Genomic DNA, 22259 nt, shown 5'->3' on the forward strand with positions numbered 1-22259 from the left:
CCGCAGCAGGAGCCATTGGCTTCTGCTGTTGGTAATCACAGCCAGTGCGGAGGGAGTTCTGTGTGTCTAATGGACACAGAGCGGGGCTCGGGAGTGAGCATGCACATGTGGCACCAAAGCAAGCGGCCAGGAGCACCGGTGGCAAAACCATTCTACAGAGCAGGTAAAATAGAACCTTTTTTTTTTTTTCCTTTCTATATCACTTTAGGTATGGAAAGAAATCTTGGTGTTCTATTAGATCAGACACCGCAATAGCATGCGATGGGCTCCAGCTAGCAGACTACCAGTATGCATTAAAAAAATGTATTTGGGATACAAAGAAAAACCCACAGGTTTCCTTAGGAGAAATATTGGCTGCTCTGGAAAGACAAAAATGTGAAAAACTATCAGCGCAGTATGAAACCTAAAAAAATTAATAAATGTGATCAGCAGCAAACACTAAAATTTGATCCCACTACACAAATGATTCAGTAAATAATGTGTTGCGCTAAATCAAACAAAGTGCATATGAAAAATATTAAAGATATTCAATCTCAAAATATTGCAACAAAAGTCCATGTGATTTAAATAACGTGACATGAATATTGAATAAGTCCTTTCGGAAATAACATATATAAAAATCCATGTGTATATGAAGTGTTGTGATCTCTAGATAAACTCCTCCAACACAAAGGTGACAAACTTCTCAGTGACTGAGAGAATTCATCGCCAGAAGTGCAAGCCTCTCACCTTAATGTCTGACCCAAGTGCCACCCAGGGTCAGAAAAAGCAGTCCCATAACAGGGGTAATCAGTTATCAGCAACAAGGTATGAGCAAGAGGGTCCAGGATCAGCACAGCTCATCCATCCATATCACAGGGCCATAGATGAAAAAAGGGGAACAAAGCAAAGAAATCTAGTGCTCTCTGTATAACTTGATCAGGCAGAAGTTTAATTGAAAATCGGGGTACTCCCAAAACGCTGTAGTATACAAGTGCGATACAGCAATGTTTCCATGGAAGGGTGTGACGTCCACAGCACGGCTCCACCCCCCTGTACGCGTTACGTCTGCGCTCAGGGCTATCGACTTCTTCAGCAAGACCCCTTGCTGAAGTCCATAGCTGTCCTGAGGTTACATGTAGGATTTTCTTTGTATCCCGAACAATTCCTCTGGCAGTTGTGGCTGAAATATTTCTTGGCCTACCTGACCTTGGCTTGGTGTCAACAGATCCCTGAATTTTCCACTTAAGTGATTGAACAGTGCTTACTGGTAAATTTAAGGCTTTGGATATCTTTTTATATCCTTTTCCATCTTGAGAACTATGATAAATTCCCATTACCTTGTTATGCAGGTCTTTTGACAGCTCTTTTTTGCTCCCCATGGTTCAGTATTTAGTCTGCTCAGTGCGTTAACATGAGCTAACAAACTTATTTACAATTTATACACACACTAATCGCAATTTAAAAAGCAACAGATGTGGGAAATTCTTTGCCATTTTAACCTTTGTGTGTCTGTACCAAAGTTAAACATTCCAGGGTAAACTTTTGATTAGGGCTATTTGGGTGATTTCTGTTTGAAAAAAAAAAAAAAAAAAAACGTATTTAAAGGATAGTGTTTAAATGAAGCCATTATCACATAGCCATTTGCTTTTTTTTTTTTTTTGGCATGAGTCCTATTTTCAATAATAATGCTAAAATGTCATGATTTCTGTCAGGGCATGCAAGCTTTTGAGCACAACTGTACATCAAGTCAGGATTGGCAGTGTTACACCATGGAAGAATCTATAATCTGCATATGGCATCAGAGCAAGTTTTTTCTGCTGGTCTTTCACTTAGTTTAATACCAGTTAATTGTACTTTGCTATTTACATTGAGCTAAAATTAAGAAATTGGGTAGCAATTGGATAATTATATTTACTAGTAGTAGTGTCCTGCTGCATTAAATAGTATGTTTAAATCTGATCTACGTTTTCGTAGCTCTGCCTTAGTAACAATGCACCCATCCTTCTCCTCCTCCTCCTCCTTCTCCTTCTTCTCCTCCTCCTTCTCCTCTTCCTCCTTTTTCTCCTCCTCCTCTTCCTCCTTTTTCTCCTCCTCCTCTTCCTCCTTTTTCTCCTCCTCCTCTTCCTCCTTTTTCTCCTCCTCCTCTTCCTCCTCCTCTTCCTCCTTTTTCTCCTCCTCCTCCTCTTCCTCCCTCCTTTTTATTTTTTAACAGCTTTTGGTTTTCTTGTCAGTGGTGCAATAAAACTGTCTTTGTGAATTTGGAAAGATTTTTTTTCTTTTAAGGTTTCAAACTAGAATGTGTGATTTTGCACGCAATTGGTGTTGTGTATGTACTTGTCACTGGCCCCATTTATTGTAGCAATAAAGGTTTAAATTTGGTCCTAAATGTGACATACTATTTATCACTGTAATATTCAGCAGTAGCTTGCTTTCCCAGTCACCTACAACTGATTCTTAACCAATAACTGCTTTCTTTTCAATGACTTTTCAATGTCTTCAGCAGCCCTTCCATTTGACTTCAGTATGTGTCAATAGAGACACTGCTTATGGGGAATATCCTAAGTCCACATGGTTCTTTAAACAGCTTTTGCTATACCCTGTTCTCTCTACTCAATTTGTGATGTTTTACCTGAGAAGCAGGTATTGGCAAGGTTAACCCTTTTTTCATTTTTAACGGTTAACAACCTTTGTACTTCATGAAACAGGATTTAACTATTGTGGCCCATTTAAGGTTTGTGAGCAACATTGTATAATGCTAATGATTTTTTCCTTGAAACAGCCCTCTAATTTGAATATCTGGCAGATTTAATTACATTTTACAGAATTAACCTGCTGACTTTTCTCTCTAGTAGCTGAAGTTTTTTTTCCTTTTATTTTGCATTAGCTCGTATTTTTGTCCCAGTGCATTGATCCTTTAGTATATACTAGATGGGCCCAACACCGAACCTTTCTATATGATTTGACAGACCATATTTAACATTTAAGACAATCTCATTTTACGGCTTTTTGTTCTGCAACCTGATGTTAGAATAAAAATCTATAGCGTATACTGATATAGTGGGAAAGTCAACGCTGCTTCTAAATTTAGTGTAATCAGTTTAGAAAGTTTAGACTGGCATTGCTAAAGACTTGTATGTTGCAGGTCATTTATAAACCTTCATGCCGTGCTATAGGACATACTGCTACTAAGAAAATGCTGCAAACATTGTCAAGTATTTCTGCTGAACTCCTAAGAATCCCAACAGGTTTTTGTACCTTCAAGTATTTTTCTGAGAAAACCTTAAGGGTTAACCCACCCAGCAGATAAGGGGGGAGGGGGGTGTGATTAAGTGGCCACAGTATGCATATCTGTTACAATGCATATAGGCTGGAAATGAGAATGTTCCAGCCACTATCTTGCATGTTTTTTCTTTTTGACATCTTGCAATCTCCCTCCATGCAGATCGCCGTCTCCTGAGCCCATTTATAATAGTGAGGGGAAGCGACTCAACACGCGTGAGTTCAGGACACGAAAGAAATTGGAAGAGGAGCGTCACAACCTGATCACAGAAATGGTGGGGTTGAATCCAGACTTTAAGCCACCAGCAGACTACAAGTGAGTAGAAGTTTGAGGGTATTGTTTTTGTAGTTTTTAAAATGTTGTTAGTGTAAGTTATCCTAAATCACCTACTGTGTACCATATTTTCAGTATAGTTGCATAGCTAAGTTCAAAGAAATTAAAAAATAATTCACTGGTACCAGTTACTAGTTTTGCTGAATAGGAGGGAAAAATCCCTCCTAGACTTAGTGGTTACTTAAGTGGTTGTAAAGGTAAATGTGTTTTTTGGTCCAGAGCTGTGCCCACCTGCAGCAGCTCCTCTCCCGCCTCCTAGGCATGGCTGGGAGCAGCAGGAGCCATTGGCTCCTTCTGCTGGCAGTTAAACCAGTGAGTGGGGCTGAACCAGGGTGTTTCTGAATAGATGCAAGAAAATATATCCTTAAAGTACTTCTAAAGGCAAGATTTATTTTTTTTTTTTTTAAACATGTAATATTTAGGCTTTGCACAGAGCAGCCTCAATCCTTTTCTTTTTGGGTCCCCTGCCAATGAAATATGGCTTGGCCCGGCTCAACTCTGCCCCCTGCTTTCTCCTCATTGGCTCACTGGCTGTGATTGACAGCAGCAGAAGCCAATGGTTCCTGCTGCTGTCTGAAGAAAGAGACCCCGGAGAGCCACTGCTCTCATGCACATCTCTAGATTGAGATGGGACTCTCAAGTAAGTATAAACGGGGGAACTGCACCCAAAGTTTTTTACCTTAATGCATTACAGGAGGTGTACAGCCAAAGCTTGTTTGGCTGTACATCTCCTGTTTATCACAGGATTCAATTAGTTTTACACTCCTGTGACCGGTTTTCAGTAGAGAGCAGGCTTAAGTCTGCTCTCTGACTTAAGAAATCAGTCCAGGCACCACGACAATGGAAGTGGGATCCGCCAGGTGCCTGGACTGACACCCAGCTCAGCTTCTCGGGGGGCTGAGAGCCTGAACCGGCTGCTCCCCGCCCCTCCACAGCCCTGTGCTCCAGTGAGGGGGCAGAGCAGAGAGCTGCTGACGGACCGCAGCTCTGCTCGGGGAGGAGTCAGTACTGAGCGATCAGTGGTGTTCGATCACTCGGTTCTCAGTGTAGAAGCGCCGGGGGACAGATGCAGCATCTGACCGGAAAAAATAAAAATGTAAAGCCATAAATCTCTTAAAAAAAAAAAAACAAAAAAAAAAAACTTTTGGAGTCTTTAGAACCACTTTAAAAAGACCCAAATAAGGAAAAATTGTGTCCACAAACTGACCCCAAATATGGGGCGTGGAACCTGCCACCCAACACAGACGCCAATAATGAATAAGGTTCCTAAAAAGTAGGCGCTGTCAATCGTCCAGGTGGTATGACTTAAAAAAATTACTTTCTTATGCTCATTGACAGACACAGCTGCTCTTTATCCATGACAGGACCGGGTTTTATAGGCTCACCTTCAGGAGTAGGGCGCTAGGCAGAAAAGCCTCTGTACCTCCTATAGGCAGTCCTCTGGGCATAAAACCCCCTCTCTGCTATAGGCCTCCAGTCATTTTTGCCTAGTGTCTTCAGGAGTATAGACTTGTTTTTCTGCTTGGACTTCTATCAACATTTAGGCTGGATAATCTAGATCCAGTGGTCTTCCCAGTTTGACCAGTGCACACAGACCGTTGGCTCCGTGCTCAGTTGGTTACGATGATGCCACACGGACCAGGGTGGCCGAGTAGAACGTCTTGTGGGGACACGTATGACCGGGCGCCGCCTTCAGTCTGTCAGTTCGGTGGAGAGAGATTAGCAAAACATGCGGGTAAGGCTGCTGTGACAGGACTAGTAAGTAGAATTAAAATTAAAAAATTAAAACCCCACTGATAATGGGGTACTTTGACGCAGTAGTGGGCTTGAGCACGATATGGCCATATGGTGGGACCAAACCCCCATTTTTATTTATGGACTCTCTTCAGATTTGGTAGTAATTTCTTTTGCATTTGCGCGCTATCCTTTTTTAATATACATGTCTCTTGGTTCATAGCTGCAGCAGCTTTGGAAATACATGGGTATGCTCCCCCAAATTTTTTCCCTGTTTAGTAAGTAGAATTGCCCCTCCCTTCCAGCTCTGGATGGGGTTTGGGGTGTGGGTAGTCCTTGGAGTGGTCAGTCTTGCAGGATCCCCTCCTGACCTTGCGGTGGTTTACTTCCACCCTCATGACTTTGCGATGGTCTAGTATACCTGCCCGCCATTGCCCCCCAAGAAGTGGGGATTGCCTGCGGCACTGGGGATCTCTTGTCCTACCTGGGTCCCTCGATGGGCACATGTCTCCAAATGGTTAGTCGGTGGCTGCGGGTGTGCAAATTTAGGCTGCGGCGGACTCCGGCGCTACCATCTGCTGGGGTGAGGGCCCAGCAGATGGTGCTGCGAGGTGGGGCCCTGGGCAGGCAGATAGCCTATATGTGCTGTGTGCACCCACCCCCTGCTTTGCTCGGCCTCTAGCAGTGGCCCCTATTGGTTGCAGCCATTGGCCATTTTGGTGTGGCCTCAAAGGGCAGCCATTTTTGGGGGCATGTCATTTTAGGTTTTTTCTGCTGGGCAGCCCGGTGCTCATGCCAGATCGGCGGAGCTGAGGGGGTGGTTGGCGCTGGGCATGCTGTGCCACGCTGCTGTTTGGGATATTGGCCCTATTCGCCTCCACCCTGCTTGTTGCGGGCTCCACCACAGGTCCCTAGCGAGGATTTACTGCCTGGACGGGGTTCCCCCCCCCCCCCCCTGTCCTCAAGCCATCCTTCTGCTGTCCTCCCGGGCGATGACGGCACCTGTCTTCGGTTTCCCTTCCTTGCGAGCGTTGCAACGCAGAGCGATGGAACCGGCAGCAATTTCAAAAATGTAAAAAATCCAAATGACATGATACAAAGTTAGCCTAACGGATTACACTGTAACATGCCATTTCACCACAAAATTTCACCTAGTGGCTTTTCAAGTTCTTTGTGCCTGGAAAATTGAGAACAACCATGTCATCCAAAAAGGCATTTTTTTGCGCAAAAGCGCTTTTAGACGAACTGGAATACAGTAAAATGGAGTTATTTGAACTGAGCGATAGTGATTCGTGGGAAAATTCGTCATCAGGTGTGACTACAGCGACGATTCTGCGACTGAGCTCAGCGACATGCAGACTTGGTGCTCTATTGACAGCTGTACGGATCAAGCAGCACCCCCAAGATTCCCATTTACTGGATTACCTGGTATGAAAGTTGATGTTGACCATGACAAACCCCTTGGCACACCTACAATTATTTTTGACCGATGAGGTTATTGAAAAAAGTTACCGAGACCAACCGGTACAAAGAGCAACAATGCGCTACGCATCAAGGTTTGCAAGATGCAGAAAGGGGGAACCAGTGACCAAAGATTATCTTTGGAAATTTCTGGTCCTAATAAATCTTCAGGGGAATTGGTGGGAAAACCCCTGCAGAAGTGGTATTGGACAACCGATACATTACTTGCCACTCCATTCTTTGGCACGGTCATGTCAGAATACAGATTTTCCCTCTTAATGAAATATCGCCACTTTGAAAATGAAGAATTTGATGAAGCTACTCGTCCTGCACCAAAACAAAAAAAAATTTGCGGAAGTAGATCAAATGGTGCTTCAGAATTTCCAACGTAGCTATGTGCCAGAAAGACATCCGCATAGATGAAAGTCTAATGGCCTACAAGGGAAGGCTCAGCTGACTGCAATACATTGCATAAAAAATACAGTAATTATGGAATGGCAACATCTTCTGCTCTTTCACCAATTGAGCCATTGCTAAATCAGGACTATTGTTTAACAACGGACAACTTTTAGACATCTGAACTTTGAGGTTCTACTGCACAACAAAACCGATGCCTATGGAACCGTAAGGGCTAAGCGGCATGCCGCCAATGTTTGGCAAAAAGCTCAAGACAGGAGAAATGGTTGCCTGGCAGAAAGGCAAAATTATGGCATTGCGATGGAGGGACAAGAAAGATGTGTGCCTAATAAATACAGTGCATAACACCTCCACTGTTATGGTACGCATGAAAGGTGGGAAAGAAGACATTAAGCCACAAGTAGTGATAGACTACACCACCACCATGAGAGGTGTCGACAGAGCCAACCAAGCAATGACATTCTGCCCAGCTATGAGGAAGCCGCATAAAAAATACTATAAGACCTCTTGAGCAATGCTTGTGGAAAGCATACCGTCTGCTTAAAGACTGACAAGCCTGTGATTCATACGGACTTTATTTGGAAAGTTGCCAAACAAATCGTTGAATCACCAAACACCAATAGAGGTGCACCCTCTCCTTCTGCTAGAAGGTGCACCCTCTCCTTCTGCTAGAAGGTGCACCCTCTCCTTCTGCTAGAAGGTGCACCCTCTCCTTCTGCTAGAAGGTGCACCCTCTCCTTCTGCTAGAAGGTGCACCCTCACCTGTGCTGGGGGTGTGTGACATCTTCGCTGGATTCCGGGCCCGTAGAACTTTGGTGTACTACAAATGAGTCCACTAAGTGATACAGTTCCGGCTACAAGATCGCGTTTCGTTCTTACTCTCCGGAAAGGTTCTTTTCTTCCAATGTGCTTCTGTCCCTGGACTGATTGCAAGATCTTTGGTGAGGTATGAGATCTGTTGCTTCAAGGGTTGACTGTCCCGGTTCCAACATCAGAACGTTTTCGTGGGGGGTATTTTTTTCTAACCCCTTCACGGTCCCAAAGAAAGAAGGCAAGGTGCGTCCAATTCTGGATCTCAAGGCACTGAACTGCTTTGTGTGGGTATAGAAGTAAAGAATGGAGTCTATTCGCACAGTGGTGGCATCACTGCATCAAGGGGATTTCCTTGCCTCTATCAACATAAAGGACACTTCTACTTTCCGATGTGTCTGTCAACGCTTCCTCAGGTTTGCCATGGGAGAGGAACATTTGTGACGTTACCCTTTGGTCTCGCCTCTCCTTCTCATATGTTCACAAAGGTGTTGGCCCCAGTGCTGGCATTTGTCAGCAAGGGATCGCAGTGCTGGGTAACCTAGATGACCTTCTCTTGCGAGCAGTCCCCTACTGCTCTGATGGACAATGCAGAAATCACTATACGGACTCTGAGGGAGTTCGGCTGGTTTCTGAATTATCAGAAGTCTGCTCTGGTTCATTCCACAAAGCTGGACTATATGGGTCTGACTCTGGACTGGCTTCTAGCCGGAGTGTTCCTTCCTCTGTACAAACTCCAGAAATTGCAGGTGGTCATCCCTCAGGACTTGCATGCGGGTGCTGGGCCTGATGGTTTCTACCTTCGAGGCGCTCCTGTTTGCACAGTTCCATACGAGGTCCCTGCAAAGGGATAGCTTGGCCAAATGGGACAAGTGTCTGAAGTCTCTGGACAATCCAGTCCGACTGAGCTGGAAAACAAAGGGGTCTCTGGTCTGGTGGCTTCGCTCTCCAGCTCTTCCTCAGGGGAAATGCTTTCTCCCCCTGTATTGGACAGTGGTTACTACGGATGCCAGTCTGGGTGGGGAGGTGTCCTGGATCGGAACTCCGCTCAGGGGGTTTGGATTCTGATTAGGATTCATGACTCATTGGAACTCCAAGCAATCAGACTGTGCCTGAATCACTGGACCGATCATCTTCATGGGTGACCAGTGCGGATCCAATTGGACAATGCCACGGCCGTGGCTTATGTCAATCACCAGGTTGGAATAAGAAATGTTGGCATCTCTGGAGGTAGTCGGCATTCTTCGGTGGGCAGAACGTTTTGTTCCGGCCCTCTCTGCTATGCGCATTCCAGGGGTCAGGAATGAGTCCCATCCTCAGTTGGCAGGCTTTGGTCCAAGGGGAGTGGTCTCTAAATCTGGAGGGGTTTCATCAGCTGTGTCTTTGGTGGGGCACTCTAGGTTGATCTGTTGGCGTCTCAGCTCAACAGGAAGGTGCACAGATTTGTGGCACAGTCACAGGGTCCACTAGCGGATACCACAGACACGCTTCTGGCGCCTGGGGCCAGTATCGTCTGATATACGCATTCCCTCCTGTCAAGCTTCTGCTGAGACTCTTGTGTAGGATGGAGGCAGACAAAAATTCCGGTCATTTTAGCTCTGGATTGGCCTTGCAAGTCTTTGTACGCCGACCCGGTGCGACTGGTTGCCACGGTCCTTGGAGACTACCTCAGGGAAGATCTGTTTTCCCAAGGGCCAATCTTCCATCCTGCTTTACAGTGTCAAACAGTGGTGGGAACAACAAGAAAAAATTCCCAAGGCTAAGCCGTAGCCAACCAGGTAACAGGAGCTCAACCAAAAACTGGAGCCCACCTGAAAACATTACACCCACAAAGAGGGAACAGGTCCTCTAAAAAGCAGCCTGCAAAACCTTGCCAAAAGATGCATCCGCAGATGCCAGCACATCACTTTATAAAACTTTGTGAATATATACTGACGACCAATTTAGCAGCCTTGCACACCTGCGTCACTGACGCCTGATGACGGAAGGCCCAAGAAGTACTGAGCCTCCACGTAAAGTGCACCTTCACAGGGAAAGGAGGAACCTGAGTCACCATCTGATCCTTCTGGAAATGGTCGCAGACGAAGCGGACAGTCCTTTTCGAGGCCCATCCATGAGCACGAATAGTGAGTCTGACTTCCTAAAATACTCTGTAGCTGTCAGGTCCCTGCTTCATTTTTTTAGTGACAGTGTAGCAGCCATTGTGTGGGCGAGGGTACTCTGCCTGCGTGTCCGCGTCACGGCGGGCGCCCTACCCCTCAAGAGGGCCATTATTTGTGGGGTCTAATAGGTGGTCCTTTTGTGGACCTTTGGGCGACCGCTTTCCTCTACCTTTGTTGCGCTGGCGGACTAGTTGATCGAGGGGTTGCAGTTCTTCTGTGATGCAGCTCCCTTAGTCTCTGGGCTGTCTGTCACAGCAGTGATCCTTCCGTGCATATGGCTAAAATGCTGGTCTGTGGACCAGACTTTCCAGAATGCCTTATCTGATCTTCCCTTTGTGGGGGATCGCCTGTTCGGAGCCTCCCTGGATACTCTTCTACAGGCTGCCAGGGGCGAAGTCTTGTCGCAGTCGTGGGCCTTTTTACCTCTCTGCTCCTAAGCGCCCTTTTTCGTTCCTCAGGATCGAAGTCGGTCAGGACCACCTTCGGAGGTTCTATGAGGACCTGGACAAGTATGCCGAGAGCGGTTCCTTCCAGACCTGCAGACTAGCCCTCTTATGCCTGAAGGGACGCCCTCACCCGTATCTGCAGTGACGTGGAACATCTTCGCTTCTTTCCGAACCCGTGGACCTCCCTGATTTAAGACAAGTGGGTCCACAAGCTGATTCAGTTTGGCTACAAGATCGGGTTTTCGGTCTTCTGCGCCAAAGAGGTTCTTTCCTTCTAACCTGCGTTTATCCTCAGACTGCCTGCGAGGTCTCTTCGGGGCGGTGAAAGACTTTCTGCTACAAGGGTTGATCCGGTCTCAGAATTGGAACTTTTTTTTTTTTTTCATGGGTTTTATTCAAGCCGGTTTGCAGGTTCCAGGAAGGAAAGCAAGGTACATCCAATCTTGGACCTCAAGCTCTGAACTGCTTGCGCGGGTACAGAAGTTCCGAATGGGGTCCATTCGTATGGTAGTGGCATCCCTACATCAGGGGGATCTTCTGGCCTCTGAATCCAGCCTCTAGACAATCTGATCCTGTTGATCTGGGTTTGAGAGGGTCCCTGATTCGGTGGCTTAGCTCTACGGCGCTTTGACAGGGTAAATCTTTCTCCCCCCCTGTACTGGACGGTGGTCACTCCCAAGGTGGTCCTGTTGGCCTCTCGTCTTAACAGGAAGGTGCTTGAGTTAGTGGCAGTCTTGCGCCTCTGGCCAAAGCCACAGACGCACTGGTGGCTCCTTTGTGGCCTGTATTGTCTGATAGAAGTCTTTCCTCTTCTAGAACATCTGCCAAGACTTCTGCGTAGGCTCGAGGCAGAAGGGATTATGGCCATTCTAGTGGCTCTAGACTGGCCTCGCCAGTCTTGGTATGCAGCTCTGATACATTTAATAGTCGATGCTCCTTGGAGACTTCCTCTTAGAGGAGATCTGTTGGCTCAAGAGCCAATCTTGCATTAGTTGTTGGCTTTAACGGCTTGGCTGTCGGAAGCCAGGTGCTGAAGGATAGAGGGTTGTCTGAATCGGAGCGTCCCACACTGCTACAAGCTGGTAAATCTACTTCTAGGAAGATTTACCATTGCGTTTGACTAGCGTACTATGTGGGCGTGAATCTCTTGGGGTTCACCCCAGCTTTTTTTCAGTGACTAAGTTTGGCTTTCCTTCAACGAGGTGTTGAGCAGCGTCTGGCCTTGGGTACCATCAAGGGCAAGGTTCGGCCTTGGCGGTTTTATTTCAATGTTCTTTGGCTACGCATTCTTTGGTTCACACTTTTGTTTAGGGGGTTCGCCACTTTTCTCCCCCAGTACGATCTCCGTTGCCATCGTGGTATCTCCTCCACTTGGTGCTGTCGGTTCTTGAGTAACTGCTGTTCTACAAATATTCACAAGATTCCTCTAATTACATTGTGCCAGAAGGTAGCCCTCTTGGTGGCTATTTCTTCTGCACGTAGGGTGTCGGAGCTGGCAGCTTTGTCTTGTCGTTCACCTTACTTGGTGGTTCACAGAGATAAATTGGTGCCTCTGAATGAAGACATTGTGTTGCCTTCCCTGTGTCCTAAGCCTAGGCATCCTATGGAGATTGCCTTGCATTCTCTGGATGCGGTTCAGGGTGTACCTGGCGGCAACCGAGCCGTTTATGAAATCGCTTGCGATTTGTCCTTAAGGAGAGACCGTGCAAGGTTTTTGACCATCTGCAGTGACCATTTCCAGATCAGACAGACTGTGGTGCAGGCCTATTAAATTAAGGTTGCAGTTGGCGGACTAGTTGATCGAGGGGTTGCAGTTCTTCTGTGATGCAGCTCCCTTAGTCTCTGGGCTGTCTGTCACAGCAGTGATCCTTCCGTGCATATGGCTAAAATGCTGGTCTGTGGACCAGACTTTCCAGAATGCCTTATCTGATCTTCCCTTTGTGGGGGATCGCCTGTTCGGAGCCTCCCTGGATACTCTTCTACAGGCTGCCAGGGGCGAAGTCTTGTCGCAGTCGTGGGCCTTTTTACCTCTCTGCTCCTAAGCGCCCTTTTTCGTTCCTCAGGATCGAAGTCGGTCAGGACCACCTTCGGAGGTTCTATGAGGACCTGGACAAGTATGCCGAGAGCGGTTCCTTCCAGACCTGCAGACTAGCCCTCTTATGCCTGAAGGGACGCCCTCACCCGTATCTGCAGTGACGTGGAACATCTTCGCTTCTTTCCGAACCCGTGGACCTCCCTGATTTAAGACAAGTGGGTCCACAAGCTGATTCAGTTTGGCTACAAGATCGGGTTTTCGGTCTTCTGCGCCAAAGAGGTTCTTTCCTTCTAACCTGCGTTTATCCTCAGACTGCCTGCGAGGTCTCTTCGGGGCGGTGAAAGACTTTCTGCTACAAGGGTTGATCCGGTCTCAGAATTGGAACTTTTTTTTTTTTTTCATGGGTTTTATTCAAGCCGGTTTGCAGGTTCCAGGAAGGAAAGCAAGGTACATCCAATCTTGGACCTCAAGCTCTGAACTGCTTGCGCGGGTACAGAAGTTCCGAATGGGGTCCATTCGTATGGTAGTGGCATCCCTACATCAGGGGGATCTTCTGGCCTCTGAATCCAGCCTCTAGACAATCTGATCCTGTTGATCTGGGTTTGAGAGGGTCCCTGATTCGGTGGCTTAGCTCTACGGCGCTTTGACAGGGTAAATCTTTCTCCCCCCCTGTACTGGACGGTGGTCACTCCCAAGGTGGTCCTGTTGGCCTCTCGTCTTAACAGGAAGGTGCTTGAGTTAGTGGCAGTCTTGCGCCTCTGGCCAAAGCCACAGACGCACTGGTGGCTCCTTTGTGGCCTGTATTGTCTGATAGAAGTCTTTCCTCTTCTAGAACATCTGCCAAGACTTCTGCGTAGGCTCGAGGCAGAAGGGATTATGGCCATTCTAGTGGCTCTAGACTGGCCTCGCCAGTCTTGGTATGCAGCTCTGATACATTTAATAGTCGATGCTCCTTGGAGACTTCCTCTTAGAGGAGATCTGTTGGCTCAAGAGCCAATCTTGCATTAGTTGTTGGCTTTAACGGCTTGGCTGTCGGAAGCCAGGTGCTGAAGGATAGAGGGTTGTCTGAATCGGAGCGTCCCACACTGCTACAAGCTGGTAAATCTACTTCTAGGAAGATTTACCATTGCGTTTGACTAGCGTACTATGTGGGCGTGAATCTCTTGGGGTTCACCCCAGCTTTTTTTCAGTGACTAAGTTTGGCTTTCCTTCAACGAGGTGTTGAGCAGCGTCTGGCCTTGGGTACCATCAAGGGCAAGGTTCGGCCTTGGCGGTTTTATTTCAATGTTCTTTGGCTACGCATTCTTTGGTTCACACTTTTGTTTAGGGGGTTCGCCACTTTTCTCCCCCAGTACGATCTCCGTTGCCATCGTGGTATCTCCTCCACTTGGTGCTGTCGGTTCTTGAGTAACTGCTGTTCTACAAATATTCACAAGATTCCTCTAATTACATTGTGCCAGAAGGTAGCCCTCTTGGTGGCTATTTCTTCTGCACGTAGGGTGTCGGAGCTGGCAGCTTTGTCTTGTCGTTCACCTTACTTGGTGGTTCACAGAGATAAATTGGTGCCTCTGAATGAAGACATTGTGTTGCCTTCCCTGTGTCCTAAGCCTAGGCATCCTATGGAGATTGCCTTGCATTCTCTGGATGCGGTTCAGGGTGTACCTGGCGGCAACCGAGCCGTTTATGAAATCGCTTGCGATTTGTCCTTAAGGAGAGACCGTGCAAGGTTTTTGACCATCTGCAGTGACCATTTCCAGATCAGACAGACTGTGGTGCAGGCCTATTAAATTAAGGTTTAGGTTCTCCTTTCCCTGTTAAGGCACATTCTACATGGGCGCTTAGTACCTCCTGGGCCTTCTGTCATCAGGCGTTCGTGATGCAAGTTTTGCAAAGCGGCCACTTGGTCCTCTGTGCGCACTTTCATCATTTTCACAAAGTGAATGTGCTGGCATCTGCAGGAGCTGCTTTGGCTACAAGGTTTTGCTGGCTGCTGTTTGAGAGGACTAGTCCTCTTTGAGGGTGTATGCTTCAGGTGAGCTCCAGTTGTTACTGTTTGAGCTCCATGTTACCTGGTTGGCTAAGTTTTTAGCTTTTGGGAATTGTTTTTTCTTCTGTGTTTTTTCCCACCTCCTCATGTTGACACTGCTTTGGGACGTCCCAGTGGTCAAGAAGATTCTGGAGCGGTGTCAGTCAATGAATGAAAGAGAAAATTTGATTAGTCTTACGGTAAAAGCCTTTTCTCTGATGTTCATTGATGGATACAGCACCCACTCCTCTGAGTTGGGTTCTATTTCTACTGACACTGCTTGCAGCAAAATGGAGTGCCTATAGCAGGAAGTGGGAGTATTTCCCCTGGGACTGCCCCATAGGCATGGTACATCTTTTTCCTGCCTCGTGTCCTACTCCTGCAGGGGGAAGCATAACACAATGGTCAAGACTCTGGAGCTGTGTCCGTCAATGAACATCAGAGAAAATTATTTTACCCTCCCCTCGTGGCACTGCTTGGGGAAATTCCTGTCTTGTCATGGATAAAGAGCAGCTGTGTCAATCATGAATGAACGTAAACGAAAACTGGATTATTTTGTTACTCGTAAAATCCCTTTCTGACTTAATTGACGGACACAGCACCCACCTCTCTGGAAATTCTTCTTTGACAATGCTTGTGACTGACTGTGGAGGCCTAGGAGATGCCGAGTCCTTTTTTTTTTTTTTTTTTTCTCCTGTCTATTGCCCTACTCCTGTAGGTGGGGCTATAAAACCCTGGCTTGGCATAAAGAGCAGCAGCTGTGTCCATCAAATCACTCGGAGAAAGGGATCCTTCCTGGGGGAAGTGTTGTCCCCATTAAGATGAAAGTTATGATCATCCCCTTACTGGACAACCTCCTAGTAGTGGCAGATTTGTGTCAAACTAGAGAGGTATCTTCAGACTGTTCAGGGGTTCCTACAGTCGCTAGGCTAGGTAGTCAAAAAGAGGTCTTCTCTGAAACCTTCCCAAAGAGTAACACATTTTGGGTACAAGATTTCCTCACTGGATCAAAAGATTTTTCTTCCGGGGTAAAAGGTTTAAAAAACGACAAATAATGGCATCCTTACAAACCAACGTGGGTCTCGCTCGGATATCTCAAGAGCCGTAGGCCTTATGACCTCTTGCTTTCCGGCTGTGCTTTGGGTGTGTTTCTGCCAACGTTCTCTTCAGTTATTCCTTCTAAGAAACTGGAACAGGTCTCCAAGTTCTTTAGACTTCAAGGTACGAGTTCCCTCCAAAGTAAAGTATACCCTGTGGTGGTGGTCGCCACTTCACCTGACCAGAGGGCTGGAATGGGGGTGGTTCCAATATCTCAGAGAATAACAGCGGCTGCAAGCTCTTTTTGATAGGTAGCCCATATTCAAAACGAGATGGAAGCACCAGTCCCCGGTGGAAGCAAGAACATCATCAAATCAAAGGGAGCTTCTGGCAGTGCAGAGGTCAAAGGACACCATCTGCAGATTCGGTCTGACAATGTTGCAATAGTAGCGTATCAAACAAACGGAGGTGTAAGAAGTCGGACCTTGCAGTTCACAGCCCAAAAGATTCTAACTTGGGCCGAGGTGAATCTAGCCTCCATTTCAGGACTTCATCTGAAAGGGACTCAGAATTGTGTGGCGGATTACCTCAGCCTCTACCAGATGTCGGCATAATTGGTCCCACAACCAGGAAATGTTTGCAGAAATTACCAGCAGGTGGGTTTCCCAGGAGGTGGCCCTTTTTGCAGCCCAACAAACCGCAAAACCGAGAATAATTTCTCTGAACCCAGGGGACCTGGGGATCAACGCTTTTGCGAGACCTCTGCTACCTCTTCCCTCCTATCGGACTAATCCCAAAAGTCCTCTGGAAGTTTCTCCTGGAAGACACCAATTTGATCCTGATTGCCCCCTTTTGGCCCAAAAAGGCCATGGTTTTCATGCCTGTAGGCACTAGCCTCGATACTGCCAGTGACTCCTCTGAGACAGGACCTGTTGTCTCAGGGCCTGGCATCTCATCCTCATGTGGCATCCTTAAAATTAATGGCGTGGTATCTGAGGAGCAGATTCTAAACTCTCGGGTTTCCAGTCAAGAGCTATATATACTAAAATTTGGAAAAAATAAACTAGGGCTGAAACGACTAATCGATGGACAAAGTTGGTCAGCCAGTTAGTTGGCCTGCATACAGAATGCATTATTTTTCATAGAAGACAGTGAAGCACATATACAGCTCAGTACACCGACCATAGAGGTCAGTAGGTGCCTTAGAACTTGTGAATGTGTGAGGAGCAATGCTTCATGGGACATGTAGTCATGGGCAGGAAGTAAGTGGTTCTAAAGGCAGAAGCTTTTTTCTCTATCGCTCATTGACAGACGTAGTCCTCGGTGATACAGCACCTTCGGGGTTATGTTGCCTCCACAGGAGTAGGACTAGACAGGAAATAAAATGCTCTGGCCACACCCTAGGGGCAGTCCCCGAGGGTATATCCTCTCTCTCTCTGCCACAGCAAATCAGTTTTTTTCTGTCTAGTCAGGAGTAAGGACCTAGATACCTTGCTGGGATCTTCGATCCTGGCAGGATTTTTTTTTTTCTTAAGATTTTTTAGACAGCTTTTTTCTCCAGTGTTCCTGTGAGATCTTCAAGCAAGAAAGCTGAACTGGGCGACGGGCTGGATGTTGAGATCCGGTGGTCACCCCAGTTCAGCCTACGAGCGCGTGCAGGCCATAGCTCCGCGCTGGGTCGGCCGCGACATAGTCCCACTGGAGGGACTGACCCCGCGAGTTAAACGTCTCGCTGAAACGCCAAGGACCATGAGTCACGGCGTCCGTATTGGTCGACAGCCCTCCCGCCCCGGTGGAGAGGGGCACTGTCAGGAGTTGGCGCCTGCCTGGTTCCGGTATGGTGAGTAGTATGTTCCCCCTTTCCTCTGACTGGTCTTGTGGTGAACGCGGGCCCCTCTCTGTATGGTAAGGATGAGTTCCCCTCTATCCTATAACATGGCACAGATCCCCCTACTTTGAGTGTGATTTTTATGTGCAAAAAGCCAGGAGGCTTGGTTTGGGAGCTGACAATCTAATTGTAAACATGTTAAAAGATTGTAATCAGTGGCAGTATGGGAATCTTACTGTGATAATATAAGTATCCTACCAGTCAGAAGCCACGGACATGTAGACTGCTTTCCAAGTCAAGTCTCCAGCAATAGCAGGCCTTCCAACGGCCATGCGGTCCGCCAGGGTCCGGTACCGCCGACCAAGCTAAATCCCCATGTAGAGAAGGTGTTGTGATGCTCTGCAGTCACGCCGCTATTCGGTACAAACCGCCACCATTGTTTGCTAGATCGCACAAAGCCGCCATTTTGGCGTAGCCTCGTGTCTCCAGCGTGGGGGCGGCCATGTTTGAGGTGATCCAAACACCTCGTGGAGCTAGGGGAGGCGCCGGAAGGCGTGCAGAGGGGCGGAGCCGCCTCCTTTCTTCCTGGGCAGCCAGCCAAAAGACTTCCTGTTTGTAGGTCTACGTCGCTGGACGATAACGAGCCACTTTGCCGCTGTACCCTCCATGTGAGCGGTTGGCAAGTGGTTAAAGGACTTCGTCCTTTTTGAGGGGGTTTTCATTTTTCAGGTGATGTCCAGTATTATGGTTTAGCTCCATGTTACCTGGTATGCTAGGTTTAGCCTTTGAAAGTATATTTTTCTTGCTGTTCCCACCCCTTATTTTTGACACTGCTTTGGGACATCCCATATAATCAAGAAGATGAGCGGTCAATGAACGAAAGAGAAAATAGGATTGTTGACTTACCGTAAAATCCATTTCTCTGATGTTCATTGACGGACAGCACCCACCCCTCTATGGAGTTAGTTTTGTTACAAGCAGTGTCGGAAGAAAAAAACCTGAGTACCTATAGCAGAGTGGGAGTATACCCCCTGGAACTGCCTCATAGGCGTAGTCAAGTTCTTTTCTGCCTAGTGGCCTACTCCTGTAGGGAGCAGTATAATCCATGTAGTCAAGAGGATGAGGAGCTGTGTCAGTCAGTGAACATCAGAGAAATGGATTTTACTGTAAGTCTAAAATCCCATTTTTCCATTTTGCTCGATGAGGGCTTCCGCCCAGACACATCGATAGAATCAGGAAAGGGTGATCAGAAAGGCCTCTGTGCATAACATTTACACTAGATCTAAAACCCAGGAAATTGTCATTTCCCAGGGCAAGGTCAAACCATGACAGTGTACAGGAAAAGCAGAAATACATTGGCCCCATAAACGACGACAATGGAAATTTGGCCACAGAGGACAGGGAAAAGTCGAAAGTGTTAAATTTCTTCTTCAGTCTTCACAAAAGAATCGGGGGGGCTACACTAACCCAGCTTGTAAGGCAAAACTAAATAATACACCTCAGAAAGCACCCCCATGGCTAACAGAAGATAGACTTAGAACTAAACTAGAGAAACTTAACATAAATAAATCACCGGGACCGGATGGCTTGCACCCGAGGGTTCTTAAAGAGCTCAGCCAGGTGATTGCCAGAACATTATTCTTGATCTTTAAGGATAGTTTACAGACGGGTATGGTGCCAGCTGATTGAAAAAAAGCCAACGTGGTACCAATATTTAAAAAAGTGCCGAGATATATCCCAGGTAACTATAGGCCGGTCAGCCTAACATCAGTAGTCTGCAAGATTTTGGAGGGGATGTTAAAAGACTATATACAAAACTTTAGTAATGAAAACTGTATTAGTAGTAATCAGCATGGATTCATGAAAAATTGTTCTTGCCAAACCAATCTATTAACCTTCTACAATGAAGTGAGCTGCCACCTAGATAAAGGTAAGCCAGTGGATGTGGTGTATCTGGACTTTGCAAAGGCCTTTGACACCGTTCTCCACAAACGCTTACTGTTCAAACTAAGGAATGTAGGTATGGACCAAAAGGTGAGTACCTGGATAGAGAACTGGCTCCAGGGGAGAGTCCAGAGGGTGGTGATTAATGGGGAGTACTTGGATTGGGCGGGTGTGGAAAGTGGGGTCCCCCAAGGTTCTGTCCTGGGACCAATCCTGTTTAATTTATTCATAAATGATCTAGAGGAGGAGATATCTAGTACAATCTCAGTGTTTGCGGATGATACTAAACTAAGCATGCCAATATCTTCTATACAGGATTAGGAAACCTTACAAGCGGACCTGAACAAAATAATGGGGTGGGCAACTACATGGCAGATGAGGTTTAATGTTGAGAAATGTAAAGTAATGCACTTTGGCGTTGGAAAGCTAGCTACTCACTAGGGATGAAACCTCTGGGTGAATCGAAGATGGAAAAGGACCTGGGGGTTCTGGTGGACAACAGGCTTGGCAGTGGCATGCAATGCCAAGCTGCTGCAAGCAAAGCCAACAGAATACTGGGATGTATAAAAAAGGGGATTCACTCCAGAAATAAAGAAATTATTCTACCACTCTGGTCCGGCCACATCTGGAGTATGCTGTCCGGTTCTGGGCACCGGTCCTCAGGAAGGACGTGCTGGAACTGGAGAGAGTCCAGAGAAGGGCAACAAAAATAATTGGGGGAATGGAGGGCATTGGCTGAGGAAAGACTACAAGCACTTAACTTATTCTCTCTGGAGAAGAGACGATTGAGGGGGGATATGATATCCATGTACAAATACTGTACTGGTGACCCTAGCATAAAGAACCAAACTTTTTAGAGAAAGGGAATACAATAAGACACGTGGCCACTCACTAAAACTAGAGGAAAAACATGAACCTTAAAATACATAAGGGGTTCTTCAATGTCGGAGCAGTAAGGATGTGGAATTCTCTTCCACAAGCAGTGGTATCAGCAGGGAGCATTGATAGTTTCAAAAAACTATTAGATGGGCACCTTGAAGACCACAACATGGAGGGGTATACAATGTACGGTTAACAGCAAACACACACGCACATCATAGGTTGAACTGGATGGACTGATGTCGTTTTTCAACCTCACAAACTATGTAACTATGTAAGAAATACTGACTAGTATCCAAATTTCGAATCCTCCACACAACCTCCTGCTGCTTTAAAAAGTGGAGCAAAAATATTAACACTATCGTCTGCTGGTACGCCAGGCGGGAGCCTATCCATCTTCGCATCCAGCACTATATCAAAATCCGCAGCCACTAATACTGGCACTCCAGGTTTATCTGCAATAACTCGCATCAAATTATGCAGGACCTCACCTCTAAATGGTGGGGAAATATATTCACTTTCCGATATATACACAAGATGTTTTCAAAAGAACAATAGACCTACCACACAAAATGAACATCACACCTGGCCCATTCAGGGGACTTGTGCTAGATAAAATGCAGTATTAATGGATACTGTACACTAAAATCTTTGTGCTTTAACTGATCAATAATATCCTTGACCAGGTGTGTCTTCTGCAGGCAAGCAAAGTACTAAAGCAATAAATGTTTTTGCTGCAGAAAAAAAACTGCCATTCTCCTCACAAGATCCCCCCACTCCTGGACATTTGAGGAGCATATAGTTATGGTTTTCCCTAACATAAATACACAATTACCAAAAGTGCACAAAGGAAGGTCATGTTGGAACGGGAAGGATAAACCCCAAACTGTTCCTACAAAGTAGGGAAAATGAAATTGTCCAAAATGTCTTGGTATGCTGACGCCTTAAGAGTTCCCTTCACTGGAACTAAGGGTCCAGGCCTAAACCCCTGAAAAACAACCCCACACCATAATTCCCCCTGACTGGCCTTCAACCCAATCGAACACCTTTGGGCTGAATTAGAGCAGAGACTGTGTACCAGGCCTTCTCTCCAACATCAGTGCCTGATCTTACAAATGCGCTCCTGGAAAAATGGTCAAACATTCCCATAGACGCATACGTAAACCTTATGGGCAGCATTCCAGGAAGAGTTGAAGCTTTTATAGCTGCAAAGGGTGGGCCAACTCAATATTGAACCCTAACAACTAAGACTGGGATTCCATTAAAGTTCATGTGAGTATAAAGGCAGGTGTCCCTATACCTTTGGTAATATAGTATATATCTGAAATATGCAGATGTTGGATAAATTACCCCACACAAAACAATAAAAAAATATAATGCATCTGACTGTTTCCGATTCCCCCCCCCCCCCCCTCCCAACATTCTGCCCAACCGTAAGGTTAATAGTACAATAATAAAACCGTGCCCTTATCGCCCTTCTAGTTAAAGTGGAACTTTAGTCAGAAAATTAAGTCCTGTTAATACGTCTAAGGTTCCTAGGATTCTTAAGGCAAAGACTGTGAAGGTGGGAGAAGCAGAAAGATCGAATACAGCTACAGATATCAAGCAGTATTTCTCCCCCTCCCAGCACGAGACCCAGACACTGAGTAGGAGCCGTAGGATGGCAGAGCAGGACACGGCTGAAGGTGAGAGAGGGGATGTAGCACTAGGATTATTGGGAGTGCAGTCAACATCTCTAGCCATGTCTGAAACAATGACTGAAACTGCAGCCATGTCTGAAACTGCAGCTGCGGTGACCGTGAGCAGTACCTTGCCAGATTCCGGTTATACCATTCCAGGCATTCCTGCTATCCCTGCTATTCCTGTTATTCCTGCAATTCCTAC

General features: G+C 46.6%; 1 protein-coding gene across 1 annotated transcript in view; it reads left to right on the forward strand.

The window, feature by feature from the left end:
- SF1 (splicing factor 1) overlaps positions 1 to 22259 on the forward strand; it is a 183151-nt gene that overhangs the window by 70301 nt on the left and 90591 nt on the right. The window contains exon 4 of the mRNA XM_082269639.1: positions 3425 to 3577. Coding sequence (XP_082125765.1) covers positions 3425 to 3577 — 153 coding nt within the window. The remainder of the gene's footprint in view (positions 1 to 3424; positions 3578 to 22259) is intronic.

Source organism: Pelophylax lessonae (assembly GCF_965119305.1).
Source record: "Pelophylax lessonae genome assembly, chromosome: 10".
NCBI classification, from domain to species: domain Eukaryota; kingdom Metazoa; phylum Chordata; class Amphibia; order Anura; family Ranidae; genus Pelophylax; species Pelophylax lessonae.